General features: G+C 40.1%; 1 protein-coding gene across 17 annotated transcripts in view; it reads right to left on the bottom strand.

The window, feature by feature from the left end:
• The window catches only part of PTPRT (protein tyrosine phosphatase receptor type T), a 614,745-nt gene that overhangs the window by 105,505 nt on the left and 490,124 nt on the right, over positions 1–19,116 (bottom strand). For 12 of the 17 annotated variants that reach the window (XM_081195978.1, XM_081195992.1, XM_081195980.1 and 9 more), the window contains exons 12-14: positions 18,759–19,032; positions 13,552–13,588; positions 5,578–5,634 (exon numbers count right to left, since the gene is read on the bottom strand). In XM_081195978.1, coding sequence (XP_081052104.1) covers positions 5,578–5,634; positions 13,552–13,588; positions 18,759–19,032 — 368 coding nt within the window. The remainder of the gene's footprint in view (positions 1–5,577; positions 5,635–13,551; positions 13,589–18,758; positions 19,033–19,116) is intronic. The other 5 variants (XM_081195994.1, XM_081195979.1, XM_081195986.1 and 2 more) reach the window with 2 other exon arrangements.

Genomic DNA, 19,116 nt, shown 5'->3' with positions numbered 1-19,116 from the left:
AAGCAGCTAAATCCTATTTATGGCTTTGATGAATAAAATATTTAATTCATGATTCTTATTTTAGGGTATGAAGATGACACATTTTTAAGCTACTTAGTTAACAAGGATTAAAATCAATCGTAGGGAGGATCTGATAGCATTCCTGTAACAATTAGATATTTTTCAAAACTTTTATATCACTTTTTGCTGGGAAGATTCCTTTTAGCAACTTTTAAGCTGCTCCCGTCATGAATATATGCATACATACATGCACAAAATGATCAGCAGGTGTTAGCCATCACATTTCTTAACTATAAAGTAACTGAATGGGGAAACAGAACAAAAGATGAAAAGGAAAATCCAGTCCCAAGGCATGCTATGTGTCCAACTCCATATATAAACAGTGCTTATGGGAAGTTCTTGGAAAAGAGAAATACAAACCAACTTCCATTGAAGGAGCCCCCAGCACAACTCCAAGAACATCACATGAAGATTTGTTTTTATAGCCATAGAAATGAATGTGGTTACACATGCCATTTTTTAAATGAATTTAACTTAGCATAGGAAAATGGAGCAGCCTAGACTTCCTACAGACTCTGCTGCATATTTTGGCTGTGCAATAGAATGATATGTGCATATGTAGGGGGATATTGAAGCTACTAACATGAGTTTGACCAAATTGCGGGAGGCAGTAGAAGACAGGAGTGCCTGGCGTGCTCTGGTCCATGGGGTCACGAAGAGTCGGACATGACTAAATAACAACAAGGGGGATATCAAATAAAAAAGAAAGGCAAGCATAAGGAGCTTAGGTCCTAGCTAAGATTCTTGGGAAATTTTTAAATTGGCTTTTTCAGCTGGAGAGTTAATGGATTGTAGTACAATCTGGAAGTAAGAAACTAGCAGGCTAAGTATTTGTCTTCTCAGAAGAAGTTGTAATATGTAAAATGAATTTCCTTTAAAAATAACTTGGTGCATTACACAGAAGTAACTAGAGAAGAAAAATAAAAAAATTCTTCCAGTAGCACCTTAAAGACCAACTAAGTTAGTTCTTGGTATGAGCTTTCTCATACTAAGAACTAACTTAGTTGGTCTTTAAGGTGCTACTGGAAGAATTTTTTTTATTTTGACTATGGCAGACCAACACGGCTACCTATCTACTAGAGAAGAAAAGTTTAGGATATTAAGGCATGCCATACAGACAATGAGCCAAAGATTTCTTAGCTAAAGTTGAAATCACAAACTAAGGGGGGGGGGAATGAATTTATAAGAATATATATGATACAGTGATAAGAGTGAAAGTTGTATCTTGTTCCTATGACATAAGAGAAAATTAATGAAGGTTCTGATATCACCACAGCCACCCAAGTTCACAAATAAGGAGGAGAAAACAGAATGGCATTACATTAAAGGCTGATGTAATAATTGCACACTTTTGTTGCTTGTTGGGATGAATTGTTGGAAATGCTCTGGTCTTTTGTGCCCAATTTGCCTGTTCCAGCTGACAATATATGTTGGAAAAGGTGCTTCTTTTTGATCCTCCTCACTCCAGGGGGAAAACAAAGCCAACTTAAGTACAACTGTTGGCACTATAGAACCTGCAATCATCCCTGGAGTCAAAAGGAAGCCATTTCATCTCAGTAGTGTTTGGTTTACATATCAAAGGGCTCCAAGCACTGAAATGTTTTCCTTCTCACCAACCCAGATGGGAAATAATCTTTGGCGGATCCTGCATAGCAAATAACTTCAGTAAAGTGTTCTATGGAGAGATGGAGCTTGAAATGACATCTGAGCCTCCTTACAGTCCTGTGTGGTGTAGGTGAAATGGGCAGAGGACAAATGAAACACACTGGGTTTTTCAGTATAAGAACCGTAAGTTATAATGATTTGGTGTTTAGCACCATTTTGAGGTTTCGCCTCTTGCTCCTCTTGGTTTTTGATTCTTCCCCCTTTTTCCCCTTGGGCCCAAGGAAAACATCTTATCTGCAGATGCTCAAACTGCAACTGCCACTTGTTTGATCTTTAAGTGAAGGCACCAATTCAAACATAGCGAATCTTCCATGTAAACACTTCCAGAGCCAGTGTAGTGTAGTGGTTAAGAGTGGTAGTCTTGTAATCTGGGAAACCGGGTTCGTGTCTCCGCTCCTCCACATGCAGCTGCTGGGTGACCTTGGGCCAGTCACACTTCTGTGAAGTCTCTCAGCCCCACTCACCTCACAGAGTGTTTGTTGTGGGGGAGGAAGGGAAAGGAGAATGTTAGCCGCTTTGAGACTCCTGAAGGGGAGTGAAAGGCGGGATATCAAATCCAAACTCTTCTTCTTTTTCTTCCGGACTGCAATATCAGCCACAACCCCATGTATTCTTAAGATACTCATGTTGTGTGGGTGGGTTGCTGGCTAGGCCCTCTCTTTTCAACAGCTGCCTCTTTCTTTCATCATTATTAAAAGTCTATTGCTGTTACAGAGTTCTTAGACATTATACCTGAAATAAGAACCTAAATGCATTAATAATAATAATGGCTGCAGCGGGTGATGGGCTCCCAGAGAAATCTATTTAAGAAACTAAGGCATCATGTATTAATAATAATAGCTTCGGGCTTGTCATGCCTTTGGAAGCTTAACTTTATGGACATTTAATGACAATCATATATTCATGGTAACCTTTTGAAGCAACCCAGAGAGAATGAACAATTGTAATTCATGTTGTTCCAGTGAAACAGCTTTTCTCCTTCGGGATCAGGCGAGCACACCTCAAGCAAAGGTGCTAAGGCATGTAAATTATTAAGAGAATGTCAATCCAGTGACTGTTCACAGATATATTCTTTTAAAGCTGTAATATTCCTTCTGGTTTGATGCACCCTTTTGCCTTGATGCTTATGGCAGTCATCTGGATAAAGCTTTATGCAATGCAGAGGGGTGCTAGATGCCTTGGCTGAGCTAAAGACCTTTTTCATGTACTCCATTTGTTATAATAAATGGAGATGTTGTCTATGTCATCTTCAAACGTACTCCTATAGCCTGTTTTCTATTTCTGGATCTAGTGATGTCAGAATGCCTCCAATTCTCCTCCCCCCAACTCAATTAGGCTGGCATTCATTTCATTTGTAAGACTATGCTGCAGAAGCAGCAAGTTCTCAACATGTACGTTTCAAACAAGTTGGAAATGCAGGGCGCTGAAGTTCTGGAGAAAAGTGTCCCCGTAAACCAAACAAATATGTGCATTTCAGCAGATTTGCTTTTCTGATCTAGGATATCACTTGGTAAGAGTTCTAGAAACCATTGTTGCTAATACTTCATCAGGTGATACAGGAGCCTACACTCAAAATATCTTTTGGAAAGAATAGAAGTGACAGAAGGAAAATATTCATGGATCAACCCTAGGATGAAATGCAGCAAGCCATTTGAAAATGAGTTTGTAATGAAATAGACCTGTCAAAGGAATAGCATTCAAGTGTAAAAAGATAAATTGCAATAATAAATTTGACATGAGACTAGGTCTGTTTTAAGGATGCATTATCTGTCTACGAAGCTGGAATACATTTTGAAAAACAATAGAGCTGTTCTAATTTAATCTGAATGAACAAGACCTATTAAACGAGCAACCTTTTTAAAGAACAGCTTTCTGATCTTGCAAAGTTATTCATGTATTGATTGAGGAGCGGGTTCAACCTGAATTTCCTTTTTATTTTACAGGAAATTGATTTTATGTGTTGCAATCAGTACATTAAGGTCTCTGTGCATTTTTGAGCTCCTGTCACTGATTCAATGTGCACTAAGTTTAGTATATGCTCTTCCTGTTTCATATGACTTTTCCATTGACTTTTGCAAACACTTCCATGTGCACACAGTGACAATAAGTGCACAGAATCCCCCCCCCAATTAAAGTCAGTGGGAAAGGTCTTCGAAGAGCAAGCTGCTAATACTATGCACTCCAAAGCAGCTATTTCATGGAATGGCTTTTTGCTAATAAAGCATTAAACAAAATAGGATCCATATTTCAAGGAACTCATTTGGTAGCATTTTATTTATCTACCTGATCCACTGCTGTTGAATATTTCTGCAAGAATAAGAGCCAAACCAAAATGAATAGAAAATTCTTCCCAGTTCTCATGTGCAGTTCACAATCAAATAGTACTGTCAGACTACAGTCTACAAACAACACCAACACCAAAACTTATTAACCACACCAAAGATCCTCTAGCCTCAACTCTTCTGAGACAAGGAGGAATAGTTATTTCCTCCCATTTTCTAAGCTAGTTTATTATTCCTATCATTTTTTGCTTGTAATGCCAGAAAGCAGAATCACATACACTGTCCACACTCTGTATCTATGTATGATTAGTTTAATGCATGTATGTCGTAGAGTCTACATTCAATGCTCAGAAGGTTCTTTCCATGACCAGGGATGACATTTCTCAGTATTTGCAGAGGCACATATCATCCTCTCCCATCCTTAAGCATTCAACTTGTAAGTGAATATGGCTCATCTACCCAATCCAGAATGCTTGAATACGTCAGCACTTCATATTGCGCAACAGCTCAGTAAGAACTAGTGGAAACAGGTCATGACTGTAATTCAGGATAGAAGGGAAGAAGAAGAAGAAGAAGAAGAAGAAGAAGAAGAAGAAGAAGAAGAAGACGACGACGACGTCTGGAGACTGGGAAACGGAGGGCTGTCTCTTGAAGACGTTAGCTCTAGGGATGTTGTTCAGGTTTCATCACCTTCCTCATGAAGTAAGAGTAATAACACCAATATGTTTTTCCTTTCATAGTTTTGGAAATCTTAAAGATACAGGTGTCTGAATTAGCTGAGAGGTGCCTGAACTGGGTGACAGGTAACAAAGAAACTCTGGATAGAATGCAGACTTCATTATCTCGTATCCCAATATAATGCTGACAAGCTTGGCCAATTTATAGAGATTTAGCCCTTTAGCAAATTACTCTTGTGCTTTCAAGGGCTATCCCACTGGTGTGCACGTTGTGTGTAGCTCAGTATGCCCTGCTGTGTGCATGGATATGGCCATGACAACATCTACTGGGAAACAGCTTTAAGAATGCCATCAATATATTTTCTCGGATGTGCAAGTTGAAAATTGGACTGCATGTCTGCTGATGTAATCCTTCCAAACATTTCAGCAGATATCCTGAAAGGATATCTTATAGCATCACTTCAAAAGCCACTTGTGACCTTTCTGCCTGCTACTTTCCAGAGAGTGGAATAGTAGTGCCAGTGGCCTTCACGTTTTAATTGTCTACTAGAAAGGTATCTAGAAATGGAATCAATGAAAAGATGAGTCACCCTCTCTTGGCGTTAGGACCTGAACCATAATTAACATTTCAAGGATAGTTTGGCAATACCATGTTATCTCCACGTGGTTCTGGGTGCCATTCTAAGTGCAGCAATCCACTTAACTACTACATGTAAACATTCAAACTGGATTTGAGATGGCCTAATGCAGAAAGTATTTAAAAATCTCCTGTAAACAAATCAGCCTGGCATCATACTTGTTTCGGCATGCAGGCAAAACATGACACGACAATCTTGCAACTGCCAAAATGGTTTGCATTTTTATGACACCCCCTTTCCTGAACTGATAATCACCTGTGCTCATGAGGCTGGGCGGGTTTCGGGTGGTCACCTGTTGCCTACTTATTACTGCTAAGAACAAGGAAAACGGTCCCCAGGCAGCATGCACAAGAGAGAAAAGAAAAAAGGAAAATAAAAATAAAATTGTGCCACTTAATAAAACTGCATTTTAATTCCAAGAACTTGTACTCAGAAAAAATGAACCTTGAGAGATATGGAACCATTTATGAGCCCTCTGCCTTCGTTTCAATTAGGTGGTAAAATTAATGAAACACGCTTTGAGAACATAGGAGGTAATTGTTTCCCCCTTAGCAAGAGAATGCAATTTTCACTAATAAAGTGTCAATACTAACATATATTGTTTGGGGAGAGGAGGGGAAAATCAGTTCATGCCAAAAGAACGGCTCAAATTAAAATAAGAACATAAAATACATGTCATTAAGGAAACTAAAGGGGCAAAAACTGATTAAAAATCCTTTTTGAATTAAAATTCTGTAGCACAGAACTGGCAAATTGGGGTTTAATTATCAGCTGATATTAAAGGGGTTCTTGTTACACAAATGATATGCATTCAAGTTCCCAAATCTGTTAGATTATTATTGTTTTCCTGAGCCGACCCCCCACTTCATTCTAATTTAATTGGTGGGTATCATTTTATGGATGAAAAAGGCAAAAGATACAAAGGAGATAATACCACCAGTAAATAAAAGGAAGGAGGAAAATCATTTTGGTTTTAATGGGCAGACAGTGTAAGTGAATCTAAAGTAGTCACAGACAAACAGGCAAAACACAGATATTTTTAAAACAAACATGTCAACGTGAATGTACATTTATGGTAATTGTGGGGGGAAATAGTAAGTCCAGAAGGAAGGGCACAAAAACAGGTGCAGGTACTCAGTCTTACCTTTTAGTTTAGCTAATAGAGAAACATGTTAATTCAGGTGTTCTAAAAATGACTTCAGTAAACATGCGAGGAGTGGGGTTGATCATGTGATAAGTGCTCAAGATTATGCACAACAACAAATGTTTGGTAGCTCTCCGAGACGGAACACCAGACTAGGTGGACAGATTTAGCAATTCACTATTTATTGTGAATGCTGACCCCCAATTTGTCACCCCACTCACAGGTAGCATTGGAGCAGTTGTGTCAGGGTGGTTTGGGGTAGGGTAGTTACAAAATCGATGCCCTGGGGCTTTGCAGATTCGGTACTCACGGGTACCAGATGCCTGAATAGGGCTTCCAGGAGGGACAAATATTGACAGCAGTGGCCAGGGTTCTGCTGAAGGTGGTGAAACAAACAAACCATTACAAAGAAAGAAAGAAATATTGAAAGAAAACAGTGTTATGAGTTTGGCGGGGTGGGTGGGTAGGCTGGGTGCCAATACAGAATTCCTGGATCCAGCAAGTGTTAAAATCTAAAGAAGGGTTTGAGTTGTTAGAATAGCCAGAAATTACTTTGTGATTTATCCTGTATTTTTATCCAGTGAACTGCCCTCAGATCTTTAGGTGAAGGGTGGTATATTAACTTGATATAATAATAATAATAATAATAATAATAATAATAATAATAATAATATAACCATTCCTCTAAATTTGGGTTGTTAACATAACAATGGAAGTGGTTCTGTATCAGAGAGCAAACGGGTGGCCCCTCTCCCTCAACTCAATGGTAGTTAGTTAAAAGAAGGAGAGAGCTGAGTTGTGTGTGTGTATGCTAGAAGCTAGAATCCTTTGAGGTAAAGACATGCCTGATTTATGCTTGTATCCAAGGCCAAGAGAAGAAAGACATTCCATCATAGGCTCAGGTTGTATACATTTTATTTGTAAATAAATCATATATCCTAAAGGGTAAAGGTAAACATAAGGTAAAGGATCCCTGGATGGTTAAGTCCAGTCGAATTTGACTATGGGTTGCAGCGCTCACCTCCGCTTTCAGGCCAAGGGAGCCGGTGTTTGTCTGCAAACAGCTTTCCGGGTCATGTGGCCAGCATGACTATGCCACTTCTGGTGCACAGAAGACCGTGACATGTACCAGAGTGCATGGAAATGCCATTTACCTTCCCGCTGCAGCGGTACCTATTTATCTACTCACACTGGTATGCTTTCGAACTGATAGGTTCGAAAAGACAACACAGCCTCTGCTGTCCCTCATTCTGAAGGAAATATGAACCCTGGGTAAGCGCCTGGAATCCCTGGAATCGCTGGGAGATTGAAGTGGCATGCAACAACAGAAAGGATGGGAATATTCCCACCCTAGTGTGCTAAAATGAGCCTGCTCCTAAATTGTTAGGAGGTTTTCCTTTAGTTTAACTGAAGTTTTAGCTAACATGCCACCCCAAATTTCACAATTGGGGAAATCCAGCCAGATGGGTGGGGTATAAAAAATAAATTATTGTCATTGTTATTGTTATTACAATTGGTAAAGTGAAATGAAATCAGCTTGGTCCTAGTTCTTTTGTTCTTTTAAATTGTCATGGAGATTCATACTGTAGAGTTTCATGCAGGGTGCCACTGGCATGATATGTGCTGGATGGATGTCATGCACCATTTTCAATTCATGTATTATTTGGGCAAGGAGAAAGAGAATTAGAGCGTCTGGTGCTCACAAAACAGGAGAGACAGAGATTTTCCCAACTTATGCAGGAATGGAAGGGTGAGCAGCCATGCAAGGAGGAGGACTGAGGAAAGTATATTGGTTAAGCTGTTTGGGATCAAGCTGTTTTGTGGTTTTCCAAGGGGAAGGTAATGGCTAAAGGAACAAGATGCCATTCCAGACTGTCTCCAGTTCAAGACACAAACACCAAACAGAGAGCAGGTGGTCTGACCACAGCAGAGCCTAGAATGGAAAAAATAACTCTAAGGCACACAATGCATGCACAAGAAGGGAGAACTAGTGATGAACAGAATTGTGCCCTTGTAGGGAACAGTATTTCGTTCCTTTCTTAAAGAACCCAACTACTATGTAAATCTTTCCTGTTTTATGCTGTAGAGAACCATGTCCTTTTCCTGAAGGATTTAGGATTATATGCTGGTCTATGACCAAAATAAAGATTTGATTTAGGATTAGGAATAATAGTAGCTTTCAGAATGGTTTTAGAACCCTTGCCTAAATGAGCCCCTGTGCCAGAACAACCAGCTAATGCCTGGATGGTGAGTTCAATTCAATAATAATAATAATAATAATAATAATAATAATAATAATAATAATAATAATTTATTACTTATACACCACCCAACTGACTGGGTTTCCTCCCATTAGGACTGCATCCCCAGTTACATGGAAGCACTCTTGGGATTATATAATACTAGTATTATAACACATACTTATATTAGAAGAAGAAGACATAATGTCTAGTAATGCTTACATTCCATTTTAAACCTCCACTATTATTATTATTGTTATTATCAGCAAAACCTACATTATTCCTATTATTATCAGCAAAACTCTCCCCTTAACAGATGCAATTACATTAAAGAAAAAGGTTTCCAGGTGGCATGCCTGTATCCTTTCTTGAATAAGATTTTAGCCCTCTTTGTATATTATACATGAGAAGAGGATATCTATGATGGCAGGGCAGAAGCGGTTGGCAGGAAGAGGTGGCACTGCAGATCTGGCCTCCCAACCACTGTGTAGGGGCAGGGGTGAAGCAGGGGGGTGGTGAGGTCAGTGTGGAGTCCGTGCATTTGCGGAGCCAATCTGATGCTTGTTCCATTACACAGGCACCTCCCTCCTGACCTCAGTGCTAGACTGGCTCCCATGGCATCCTGGTAAGCAGCAGGGATGGTGCTGCCTGGAGGTAAGGTCCACAGTGGCATCAGTCCCTGCTGACCACCCCTCCAACAGGGGTTTTAGGGCTGCATATCTTGCCCCACCCATCAAAGTCATATGGCTCTTCTCCCACCCGCCATCACTGTGTTTTTCACAACATGTGCAGCAGGGAACCTGTTCCAGATGGCCTGATCCAGGTCTCTAAGTGTCATGGGAAGCTTCTGCAGAAAATGGCAATGACATCCTGTCACCATGCTTTCCCTAATTATGTGAGTAACTCCAATGCTTGCATGTATCCACAACAAAGGGAATAATGCTTTTCACTTCTTTTCAAGATTAATTGAAACCAGCCTATTTTATTTTATTTTATTTATCTTAATCAATAAAACTTGTTCACCATCCCTTCCCACATCTACCTTCCAGCTTTCACATCTTGTTGCAAAATTAACAAGCGATTTTCAGCAGAGCTTGCTTTTAAAAGGACATTTTAAGTTTTCTGTCTGAGCTATTTTAGAAAACTAGCTGCCATTGGCAATTTGGAAGAAGGTTCATTAAGTATCTTTTCTGCTCCATATATTTTTGCCCATGTCCAAATTATCTTTCCACCAAATCCTCTTTGCTATCAGACAGTAAAGAGAGTGAAAGCAGTCCATAATAATCCAAACATATGTGAGAGCTTATTATCTTGAACCAGCCTGTTCATGGTGATCCGGAGGAGAAACCAACTGCATGTTCATTCTTAGTCACTATAGAAATGCATTGTCTACACCATATACAGAAATAGATTACCACAACATCATATTAGGGCTTTACTGGTGGAACATGTTCATTCAGGTTCATGGCAAATCCAGATCACCATGAGCCAGGGCATTTGTGTGTCTTACTTTACGGAGGACAGCTCCCTATTTGAAGAAGTCCTCTATTTAAACAGCTCTCCAGTTAAACTCTGGAGATACTGTATAGAACCCAAATGTCTTCATTGCATCTCTTCTCTCTGTCCCTCCCTCCAGCAGCAAGAGAATTGGCCTTTTCAGCCATGGGAATGCTCTCCCCAGGGAGTCCTGCTTGGTGCTAACAGGTTTTTAGTATCAGACAAAGATGTTAAATTTTCCTCCAGGCATTGAGTGTTAATCTTCTGTACCAGCTAATGGATTCCCCCCCCCCAACCCCTTGGCCCTTTTTTTTGTGATGAAGCCTGTGTTGGAAGGATGGAGGTATTTGCTTTTATGGCCTCTTTGCCTTAAGTGTGTTGTTGTTGCTGTTTTTGCCCTGTGTGATGGGATTTTGTCTTTCTACATCAAGACTTCATGTGGCAAGCAACCACTAAAACAAACATGTAATTATTAAATTTTCAACTATGCCATTACATTTGTTAACTATTGCATATGCTAATTCAGGCCAATTTTATGCAAATCTCTGTCCTCTATGTTGGTAACAGACTCCCTCTTTTTGGGTGATGCTTAACTGCTCATTGTGCCATGCACTCAATGAAACTGGGAGTAAAGACAGGCAAGCACCAGCCTACGCTGGACATCATATACTAACATGGTGAAAAATGGTCTCAGTATTGCTAAATCCGGGAGGGGGGGGAGAGCCTAGTTAAAAAGAATTAACATTATAATTTCAATGGCATTATTGTATCTCACGGTGTTTGTTAAAGTTTTAATGCAAGGGCATGAGAAAATAAATTATCTGAAACCCATTTTGCTTTTGTTGCTATTGCTACTACACACATAGGAGTTAAGGTAATGCATTGACAAAGAACTTCTACAGAGGAAAACGACAAGGAGAAAGTGTGAGCAATATACTAAAACAACTCCACAAGACAACAGCATGCAAGGGAGAAGAAAGAAACACACTCTGTTGGCTATAGAGAGATGACATAACCCATTTGCTGCATCACATCTTAACAGGTTTATGATCTCAGCATCTCTACCAGGTTCTGTAGCATTTGCTAAATGCAACAGAACTGCTATGGGCTGCTACTAGAGACTAGCAAGCTCTACAAAGCTCTCCTTTATTTTGGCACAGAAATGATGCAACCTCTTTAAAGGATTGCAAGCCAAAATGCCCACTCTCATCCCCATCATTCCTCTCCATCCTCAAAAGTCATCCCCATCCTTCAAATCATCCTTCACATTCTTTCCAAATGCCAGTGGTGCTGAGAAAAGCAATAGCAGCATGCAAGAATATATACATTTTTTTCTCCCATTCTTCTCTTCCTGTCCTCTTCCTGACATGGTGATTAGCAGCATGTCAAAGAACAAAGCTGGGTGGCTGACAGAACACAGACCTCTCAGCCATCAGACTTTGTTTCCCGATTGGGGGGGGGGAGAGAATCTCCCCTCTCCCTTCTCCATGCAAGCTTTCACTGGTGCTTGGGAGGGAAGGAAAGTGGGGATGTGTTGAAAGGACTGGTGGGGAAGAACTTTGGGGTGGTAAAGGCAGGTTGTGGGGCAGAGGGAAGCTGTGAATTCCTGCCTGGCTCCAATTTCAATATGAGCCAGACAAGAATTTTCCTTCTCCTTTTGAGGTGGATATTGTGGGTGCTCAGATCTGGCTTTGCAAGCCTGAGCTTTGGAAAACTAGTTTTTCCCATATGATTTAGGTAGCAGATCATAGATGGGTACTGACATGAGATCTTTCTCAGTTGTTGCTTCAGTGTTTTCAACTGGTGTGTGTGTGTGTATAAATGTGTGCTAGGTGCAGTCTTACATTCACGTGTAAGCAAGAAATTATCCAAGAGTTCACCTTGTTTTGATACATTATTGTTATTATTAATCAATATGAGAAACAATACTTTTTTTGTCAGAAAAGGGATGACCCAGACACACAATTTAATTGCTCATATGAGCAAGTCATTTTCTGGTTAAACCTACATTGGCAACGAACAAGGCACACAACAGAAACCAAAGGTTAAGAGTAGTCAAGGGCATTCCAGTTTTTATATCACTCCATGCCCATCATTTGACCACCATCTTATTCCTTGATGGTTTATTGTACAATGAGATTTCCTTGCTGGGCTTGTCCTGGACCAATTTGATAAGGCATAGAAGTACCCAAACAATAGGCTAACATTTCACATGTGACTACAAGAAATGAGGAAGAAGAAAGGACATGAGTTTTAAAAATTGTGCAAGAGCTGTGAAGCCCACTGTCAATTACACTGAGATAAACTGGGCTATATGATCATTATACTATTCAGCATGATATCAGTGCAAAGGTAGGGCAAAATTTTGACAACACAAAGCTGTTTGCCAGGCAGTCTTTTTAACCACAATTCCCCTCCTCATTTCTATAATTGTGTTCAAGGGCATGTTTATTGAGAATGTAGAATTGGCTGAGAGATATTCTTTTTCTTTTCTTTACATTTTGTTACAAAATAAATTGCTTTATTGACACCTTTGCTAGCAAAGCTACCTCCGGGGTGATTCTCTTCCATTCTCAGGAGGTTCATATGAACTACTATAATCAAAAAAACATATTAGGACACATATAATGCTTTCCCACAGGAGCCACAACCTTGTCATTTAGACTGAGAGGTGACAAATGTATTATTTTAACAAAGCACTGCCATTTCACTTGGCTCAAGCTAGACACTGGTATGTGGCCAGTGGTTTGATTCCTTGTCTCATATTAGTTTTAATCTGAAGTCTTTCTTGTCAAGGTCACTGGAGATAAACCAGGAACAACTGCCAACCAGTATCAAGGCAAGACTGACTTTTCAGAAACTGTTAAATCCATCCCCATTGGGAATTAATACATGCGGTTATCTTTGAACTGTTTGCAAGTTTGAATATCCCATCCTCACTCCCCATCCATAATGAAGACAAAGATACTAGAGGATTATGTTCTCACAAGAGTAATAAGAACTGTAGCAATGAAACTACAGAAAACAAAAGGGAAATGTTGGGAAGTTAAAACAACAACCACGGTCTGTCTGGTATGAAGAAACAGAAGCAGGTCTTCCCCAAATCCCACCAACATATTTGATAACTCACATTTTCTGAATGAACCACATATATTTTAAGGGGCAAAAAACCCCCACTTTTGATAAGAGAACCAAGTTATTCCATTACAACAGAACTACAAAGTGTCCTATGGCACCTTAAAGATTACCTGGTGGCTGTATTTTCAATCACAACAGAACTGGTTTCCATATGAGCATTATGCTTAGAACTAGGAATTTTGTTTTTCTAAAAAAAGGTCTTCAACATACCTTTTGTTGCCAGCCGGACACAGTTGATTTTGGTCTCCTGAAAATGACAGAATATGAGAAAGCATCAGGTATGTCTGCTTCTTTGTGTAAGAATAGTTTAAGAAGTAGCACTCTGAGCCACAGTGGATGACAGAGTCTTTTTGAACTATCTGCTGGAATGTGTAGCATAATAAGTGCAAAATTGTTGTGCAAAATTCAGATGTTGTACATCTCTTGCAAGGGTATCACACGTCTTCATCAATGGGATTCAAACAACGGTATTTCATACCTAGGGAAAAAATGATAATGCCCACTAATACTGCAATAGCATCCATAGCTATTGCAGTTGCCTTGTGGAATATGACTTTATGAGTATCACGTCAATTGATGGGTGCCTGTTCAGATAGAAACTATTCTGAAAAAGATGTTGCTGAATAACTCATACAGTATTTATCAGAAAAGTAGGGATAAGCACTTAACTGATTCACATAAAGAGCCAAAACACTCTATTAAAACTTTCACTATCAGACACTTGAAAGCAATAATATCTTATAAGCCTAGAAGATGTCTACCAGATACTAGAAAAAAATATGTCTCCCCTTAGGTACCTATTTTCTTAAATGATTTATATATCAGCACGAGCTGCTTTTCAACCATTACTTTTCTGCACTAATCCAAAAGACTCTATGTATTAATGTACTACAGAAATATCTGCTGGTTATGTTTTATTGTACCATTTACAAAAGTAGTAAACCAAGTGCCCTCTTTTAAAAATAATGAGTTGTATCTGTTGCTGTCATTCCATTGTACAGTGGACTTCGTCTTGCACAATGGAACTTATCCTTGTAGCCGCCACCCTCAAAATCTCCTTCAATGGGTTGGTAGGCTCTGCAAAGCAGATTTGGGGGGCACAGAAGGAGAGTAGGGGAAGGGGAAGTCCCACTGCATGAGTGGATCTCCACATGTGCAGCACTGGATGCAACCCATTGATAATGTATTGTTTAAGGTAGCCATGTCCCCTGCAAACACACAAACATACAATCAGTAATATTTTACACGATGGTATGTTGCAATGCATTGTATCAGCCCCTATATTTGCATGCCAGATGCTAAAGCTGGACTTCTTTGCAGCCATCCCCATCATTTGTAGACTATCTCTAGGACTTGTTTGGGGGCTTCTGGTCTGTGGGGTCCTGACGTTCAGGCCTAAAGGCACCACCAAATGGGAGGAGATCAGAAGGTCCTGAAGAAGCACATTCAATGAGTGTGAGTAGTTGCTCAGACAAGGAGCCCAGCTTAACTGACAGCAGGCTCTAATTCCCCCTAAGAACATTAGAACAGCCCTTCCGGATGAATCCAATGACCTATCTAGTCCTGCATCCTGTTCTCAGGGGGCCAACTAGATGCCTGTGAGAAACCTGGAATCGGGACCTGAACATGTGCACTCTTGCCTCTTGTGGCTTTCAGCAATTGCTATTCAGAAGCATTACTACTTTCGACCATGGAGGCAGAACATAGTCATCATGGCTAGTAGACATAGGTATTTTTAGATTATGGTTACTCCCTGCCTTGTCCCTGGAACTGCAGAAAAGTCCAAAAGAGGCCTGGAGAATGGAGACACGAGAATGGCCTTTTCTGCAATGGCTCCCCATTTGTGGAATGCTCTCCCCAGGGAGCGTCTTCATTGTACACCTTTAGATGCCAGGCAAAAATGGCTCTCTTTAACCAGGCCTTTGGCTGATTGGCATCCAATGTCCTTTTAAAAGGTGTTGGGGGGGGGCAGGTCCATCCCCATCGTTCAGCACAGACACTGAGATCCAGTGCCGAGGGCCTTCTGGTGGTTCCCTCATTGCGAGAAGCCAAGTTACAGGGAACCAGGCAGAGGGTCTTCTCAGTAGTGGCACCCTCCCTGTGGAATGCCCTCCCATCAGATGTGAAGGAAATAAGCAGCTATCTTATCTGTAAAATACATCTGAAGGCAGCCCTGTTTAGGAATTTTTTAAATATTTAATGCTGCATTGTTTTTAACACTCAATTGGGAGCCTCCCAGAGTGATTGGGGAAACTCAGCCAGATGGGCAGGGTATAAATAAATAATAATAATAATAATAATAATAATAATAATAATAATAATAATAATAATTATTATTATTATTATTATTATTATTATTATTATTATTATTATTATTATTGGGCTGTCTTTGTTTTTTTTGTTTTCATTATGTATTTTGTGCTTTATATATTGTGATTTTATGTTGTGGACCACCCTTTCTAATAACAGTAACACCTAATTCACTGTAAATATGTGCTACTGCCAGGCTTCAGAATCTCTCCCCCTTTGCTACATTATTTATTGACACAGATCACACCCATATGGCCCATGAACATGTGCAGAACATAGCAAGCCTTTGTGGTTCTGAAAAGTTACTTTGTCAGGCAGTAATAGGCTGCAGGCTTTCCTTTCCACTTACGGTATGTTTTTACACTGTCATGTACAAGTCTCTGGTGTAATGAATACTGCATAAATTACTGTAGGAAACAGGGCCCCATTAATATGGATACGTTTTGTGCACATTTTGCAAGCATCAGCATGGCATTGCAGTATGAAATTTCTACATCACCATATCTGAACAGTAATTTCAAAAGGCGAAAATATTGTTCAGTTTCAATAACACCCCCTTATGGCAAATATGTTCTCCATGGGCTGGATTAGATAAAAAGATGCCTCTATATCTCATGGCATGGATGTTGATGATTTCTTCCCCCTAAAGCACTACTTGTGCAAGCTTTAGGAGTATTTTAGACCTCCACGTCAGCAACTGAAAATCTTCCCACTAATTTATCAGCCTCAGAACTGGGGAATAATGACTAGCCCTCCAACAGAAAAGCCCTCGAGAAAGGCCTGTTCTGGCCAAAACCACACTGGGCATTAAGAAAAAGTGCAATACTCTTTAACATCTGGAGATACGTTTTCTGTTTTTTTTTCCTTTTTCATTGGATTGTGTGTGTGTGTGAGAGAGAGAGAGCGAGAGAGAGAGAGAGAGAGCGAGAGAGAGAGAGAGAGAGAGAGAGCGCGCTTCCAAAAGGCAACTAAGAATCAGCAAAAGATGGCTGTTGAGTAGTGGAATATTTGATAAAACATCCTGGAAGAACACTTTTGGTGCTCAGAGCTCTGGACCCTTTTTCCTATTATCATAAGCCCTCGCAAACTTAGGCCGTGTTCAGAGAAGATGGAAACTGTTGTCTATCACTGCATTGGTTATATTGGCTATTCTTGCCCCACACTATCTCTACTCATCACAGGCACTAACTACAGGTGTGGTGAACCTTTTTGACCAGGCTTCCAAAAGCACGAAATGTTTTAACAATACATACATACATACATACATACATACATACATACGAAGAATCCACCAATTCCAAATTTGGCAACTCCACAAACTATAATTTAGTCATGTGTTATTCTACAGGTGTCCAATGGGAAATGAAAAAGGAGTACAAATACGGGGGGGGGGTAAATTTTTGTTTTATTCTAAACCTTTGCTAAAATTTTATTTGAAATAAATTAATTGAGCACTTTAAAAGCTACTAAACAGCAATAACAGTAGTGCAAGATTTTTTCACTGTTACACTTTGTAGCAAAGGGAGCTCAGTTCCAAGTTCTCATTATCTCTGTTACCATTAGCTGTGAGGGCTGCACTGAAAAACAGCACAATTAATAGCCAGTTATATAACAAATGTGGTAAACTGCAGCTGATTTAGATCACAAGTTCTCTTGCCTTTTGTTATGCAACACTATATTTGTGTGTATGCGCATATATTTGGGTGTAGGATAAGACAGACGCTCATTTGAGTTCTTCTTGCGGGCTGTCATGAGGGAGCTGGGCTATCTGGTGTTTCTCCCAGAAGGTAATCTAAATAGAACATGTGTGAAACAGAATATTCTTTGGCTTTGTTATACAAAGCACCTGTTTTCTGAATGGTGTGAATTTTGCTCCTTGGGCTTGCCAAAAGCCAGATGCTTAACTGAAATGAGTCAGAGTTTGATAAAAAGGAAAACAACAAAACAAAATTCTAAGCCAAGTTTCTTACTTGTCAGTGAGGGAGAAATACAATCAGCTTCTTTTACCAAAACAAGTCAATTGTCCCAAATTAATTTCCCACACAGATCCACCCCACCCTCACAAATATACCGAACGCAAACAATGCTTCTTGACGAAACCATGGTAACTTTCTACGTTCGTTGCTCCACTAATTCTTGTTTGAAGCTGAACTGCATATTACATAATTGCTCTAAACAAATCCAAAAGGCTGGGGTACACACTGGCAAATGGACTATCCTGGCAGATATAGATGCAGAAGATTACATCATATTAAAAGTGTAGGCATTCATTATTTTCAAACAGTTTTCCTTGAAGCAGGAGGTTTGAACTGCAGTCTCGCAGTTATGATTCAGTAATGTGGGGTGCAGGACTGTGTAAGCCGCCACTCCTCCTCTCTTGTTGCATGGCCTAAATCAGTTGTCATCAGGTATTTTAGGCTTATGCAAGCTTTTCTTAACTTCGTAGAAGAACCAATGACAATTGGAATATATGGCAATGGGGAATAGGAACCAGGAAAGGGTCAGAGGATAAACACAAGAAGATAATATCCACATCATACATCTAAAGCACATGGCTTCCCACAAAGGATACTGGGAACTGTAGTTTATTAAGGCACAGTGGTACCTCGGGTTACATACGCTTCAGGTTACATACGCTTCAGGTTACAGACTCCGCTAACCCAGAAATAGTACCTCAGGTTAAGAACTTTGCTTCAGGATGAGAACAGAAATCGTGCTCCGGCGGTGTGGCGGCAGCAGGAGGCCCCATTAGCTAAAGTGGTGCTTCAGGTTAAGAACAGTTTCAGCTTAAGAACGGACCTCCAGAACGAATTAAGTACTTAACCTGAGGTACCACTGTACTTGGAATTACAGCTCTGTCAGAGATAAACTACGGTTCCCAGGACACTTTGAGGGAAGCCATGCACTTCCTATGTATGGTGCAAATATGACTGCAGCCTTGCAGCACCTTAAATACTAATAGTGTTATAAGGTTTTCATCTGATATGTTATTTTAGAAATCCAGAGCGTTTATTCTTAACAAAATGGTGGATGGAACTGAGTTCATCCCAGCCAGGCCACAGATGACAATTACGAGACTGGCTGAAGCCAGAAAGTTCAACACTTACCCCATTTGCTTTACTGAGTGCCTGGAAATAAATACTGTAGCTTTTCAGCGGCGAAAGTGGAGCATTCCAGTAGCCGTTATAAGTTTTGTTGTCTCCCACCGTGAAGGGCTGTGTGACAGGAAGGTTGACTGGTTTCAACTCGGCTGCAAAGTAATGCGGAGAGTCGAGATTTGAAGCATTTTTGTAGCTCACTGGAACAGAGAAACACTCAATGATGTCGGCAGCTCTTCGTGACTTCTGTGGCCTCTCTTCTTTCACAACAAGCTGATAAACACTGAAAGAGAGAGAAAGAACAGCACCATTCAACAAGTTGAGGATGAACGGGCCATGTGAGTAATCAGAGCAAAATGCTTCACAA

This window comes from Podarcis bocagei (genome assembly GCF_964188305.1).
Source record: "Podarcis bocagei genome assembly, chromosome: 5".
Taxonomy (NCBI): domain Eukaryota; kingdom Metazoa; phylum Chordata; class Lepidosauria; order Squamata; family Lacertidae; genus Podarcis; species Podarcis bocagei.
The sequence above is the reverse complement of the archived record's forward strand: the minus strand, read 5'-3'. Positions and strand labels throughout refer to the sequence as shown.